Raw genomic sequence first — 3,460 nt, 5'->3', positions numbered from 1 at the left:
GAGGCTGGGGCGGCTGGGGCTGCCGTGGGGTCACTAAGCGGCCCTGCAGCAGCCCCTCTGAGCCCCGACTCCCTCGGGCTCCTGCCCCCATCCCTGTCCTGGGCCTGGACAAAGGGGCTTCTGTCTTGCCAGCCCCTCCTTCACAGAGTGACTGACCCACAAATGGGTTATGTAACCATGGCCCAGACAGGCAGGGGATTGGCCCGAGTCCGGCTGGACCTGAGCCCGTGGGGAGAGCATCGGTGGGCTCCGCTCCTCTGGCCGGCGCCCAGTGGAGGCCAGGACTGTGGAGGAGACCGGGGCGTCCGAGGGAGGGCTTCAGGCAGGCCGATGAGGGGGTCACTATCGCGTGGCTGCCCAGAGGCATGGGCCCACTTGTCGGCCTCCCCTTCCCGCCTGGCTGGATGGGGTGCATCCACACTGGCCAGGCCTGGGGCTGGAGCTGGGGGAGGCTGCACCCTGGAAGTGCGGCTCTCCCGCAGAGATACCCCTGTTTCCGGGTGTGGCAGGCCGCCCCCGGGCCCATCTGGGCCCTTCTGAGAGACAGATTGGGCTGGCTCTCTCCCTCCCACCATTGGCAGGGGCTCAGCCGGCGTCCCCAGGGAGGGCTTCGTGTGCACATGTGTGCGCCTGTGTGGGCGCCCAGCCCCGGCCTCTCAGACAGGTCCTGGCCTGGGGAAACCTCCCAGCATCTCAGTTCAGTGAGAAACTGAGGTCCGAAAGCTGGTACCTGGTGCTGGGTGCAGGGAGCACAGTGGAATGAATGAACGCTTCTAGACTGAAGCCCTAGATAGCTTTGGCTCTGAGCCTGCCAGAGAGCTAGCCAGCTGCTCTCGGGCTGCCTAGAGGGGGCTGGGCCCCAGGTGGGCCTCCTTCACCGTGTTTCCTCCCCCCCGCAGAACTCCTGGGCTCCACCAAGAAGATCAATGTCAATTTCCAAGACCCTGATGGGTGAGTTCTCAGCCCTGGGAGGCATCAGTCTGGTGTGGGGGTCAGGGACTCCTAGGGCAGGGGGGTGTCCGGCACCTGTCCACATGTGTCCATCACCCGTCGCAGCTTTTCAGCCCTGCACCACGCGGCCCTGAATGGCAACACAGAGCTGATCACCTTGCTGTTGGAGGCCCAGGCTGCTGTGGACATCAAGGACAACAAAGGCAAGGCCTGCCAGGCAGGACATGGCAGTGAGCGAAGTGGATAAAAACCACTGTCCTCTTGGAGCTTGTAAATTAGTGATGGAAGTGGACAGTAAAGACCAGGGATCTTGGAGCCAGGGGCACAGGGGTTAAGATCAGAGCTTAACCCTGGAGGGACCCTGGAGGCCTCCATGGTCCCTCAGCTGAGGTCAGCCTAGGGTCCTGGTCTGGGTCGAGGCAGCTTCTCGTGGGGTCAGCGTCCTGGAGGTCAGGGTTGGGGTCAGGGGCAGGGTCTAGCTCCAGCTCCCAACTTCCCCCGTCCACCCCCCCAGGCATGCGGCCTCTGCACTACGCGGCCTGGCAGGGCCGGAAGGAGCCCATGAAGCTGGTGCTGAAGGCGGGCTCAGCGGTGAACATCCCATCCGACGAGGGCCACATCCCCCTGCACTTGGCGGCCCAGCACGGTCACTATGATGTGGTAAGGACTGCCCCTGGGGGCGACAGGGCGCCTGGGGCAGCAGGAGCCTGGGGCAGCAGGAGCCTGATGGACACCCCCAGGCCTGACTGTGCCTGCGGTCCCTGCAGTCCGAAATGCTGCTGCAGCACCAGTCCAACCCCTGCATGGTGGACAACTCGGGCAAGACGCCCCTGGACCTGGCCTGTGAGTTTGGCCGCGTCGGGGTAAGTCTCCCCGGGGAGCTGAGTGCGACTCCATCTGCTCCGTCTTCTTCTCCTAGGGGCCTCCCACCCCATTTCTTGGGCCCCCTACTCTTCACCCCTCCCTCCAGGTGGTCCAGCTGCTTCTGAGCAGCAACATGTGTACGGCCTTGCTGGAGCCCCGGCCAGGAGACACCACCGACCCCAACGGCACCAGTCCCCTGCACCTGGCAGCCAAGAACGGCCACATCGACATCATCAGGTATGGCCAGGGTGGGGGCGGGGTGAGGGACTCTCTGCCTCGCGGTGCCTGCTCCTGGCTTGGCAGTAAGACCGGAGCGGCCGGGGAGCCATGGGGATGTGGTCAGGCCTCTGGTACAAGGGATGCCTCCAGCCACCCCCGTAGAGGATGCCCCAGTGGGGGCTAGGGAGTGGGCTTCTACAGCCTCCCAGCCTGTGCCACCTGCCAGGTGGCCCTGTGGTGACTCTCGGCATCTCTGAGCCTCTGTCTCCCCATGTTCAAAGTGCGCATCGCAGCACTGCTTGTCCTGAGATGAGACAAGACCAGAATGTGAAGGATTTGCACTGGGAGGGGGACTCCTGCAAGTTCCTGGTCACTGGCGGAGGCCATCCTGTCGGGGAGGTGGGGTCGGGTTGGCTCATTCTGGGCCCCCAGGAGTCAGAGGCCGACTCGGGGTGCCGGGCCAGTGGACTCGCATGCAAGGCCCTGCCTGCTCCCCCTGCCACCCTGCCAGACTGCTGCTCCAAGCCGGCATCGACATTAACCGCCAGACCAAGTCCGGCACCGCCCTGCACGAGGCCGCACTCTGTGGGAAGACGGAGGTGGTTCGGCTGCTGCTGGATGTGAGTCGGGGCCAGGGTACAGGGTGCGGGGATCAGGCGAGGGCGGAGGGGGCTCCTGACAGGCCTCACTCTCTGGCACACGCAGAATGGGATCAACGCCCATGTGAGAAACACCTACAGCCAGACTGCCCTGGACATTGTGCATCAGTTCACCACCTCCCAGGCCAGCAAGGAGATCAAGCAGCTGCTGCGAGGTGGGCTTGGGCGGGGCCGGGAGGCTGGGGCGGGGCCGGGGCTGGGCTGGCTCACAGGACCGGGGGGTCTGCCACCTCCTGTGTCCCCAGAGGCCTCGGCGGCCCTGCAGGTCCGGGCGACCAAGGATTACTGCAACAACTATGACCTGACCAGCCTCAACGTGAAAGCTGGGGACATCATCACAGTAAGGACGGTCCGGGGCTGCTGGAGCAGGGCTGAGAGGGGCCTGGGATGCTGCCCCCAACGCCTGGCAAGAACTGGGGGGGCCCAGGCCACCCATCCACTTGACCCAGAGGGGAGTCCCCCCGAGTGTGTTCCCCTCGCCTTATCCATTGACCCAGAGGGGAGTCCCCCCTGAGCATGCTCCCCTCATCTTATCCACTTGACCCAGAGGGGAGTCCCCCCGAGTGTGTTCCCCTCACCTTATCCATTGACCCAGAGGGGAGTCCCTCGGAGTGTGCTCCCCTCGCCTTATCCATTGATCCAGAGGGGAGTCCCCCTGAGCATGCTCCCCTCACCTTATCCATTGACCCGGAGGGGAGTCCCCCCTGAGCGTGCTCCCCTCATCTTATCCACTTGACCCAGAGGGGAGTCCCCCCTGAGCATGCTCC

At 64.7% G+C, this 3,460-nt stretch overlaps 1 protein-coding gene across 1 annotated transcript in view; it reads left to right on the top strand.

Moving 5' to 3' along the window:
• The first annotated feature begins 1,465 nt into the window (after positions 1-1,465).
• CASKIN1 (CASK interacting protein 1) overlaps positions 1,466-3,460 on the top strand; it is a 7,382-nt gene continuing 5,387 nt past the window's right edge. The window contains exons 1-6 of the mRNA XM_010839837.1: positions 1,466-1,611; positions 1,719-1,814; positions 1,922-2,052; positions 2,546-2,654; positions 2,740-2,848; positions 2,939-3,196. Of these exons, the coding sequence (XP_010838139.1) occupies positions 1,468-1,611; positions 1,719-1,814; positions 1,922-2,052; positions 2,546-2,654; positions 2,740-2,848; positions 2,939-3,196 (847 nt within the window). The 5' untranslated portion in view covers positions 1,466-1,467. The remainder of the gene's footprint in view (positions 1,612-1,718; positions 1,815-1,921; positions 2,053-2,545; positions 2,655-2,739; positions 2,849-2,938; positions 3,197-3,460) is intronic.

The sequence above is a fragment of the Bison bison genome, unplaced genomic scaffold, assembly GCF_000754665.1.
Source record: "Bison bison bison isolate TAMUID 2011002044 unplaced genomic scaffold, Bison_UMD1.0 scf7180017846459, whole genome shotgun sequence".
Taxonomy (NCBI): domain Eukaryota; kingdom Metazoa; phylum Chordata; class Mammalia; order Artiodactyla; family Bovidae; genus Bison; species Bison bison.
The sequence above is the reverse complement of the archived record's forward strand: the minus strand, read 5'-3'. Positions and strand labels throughout refer to the sequence as shown.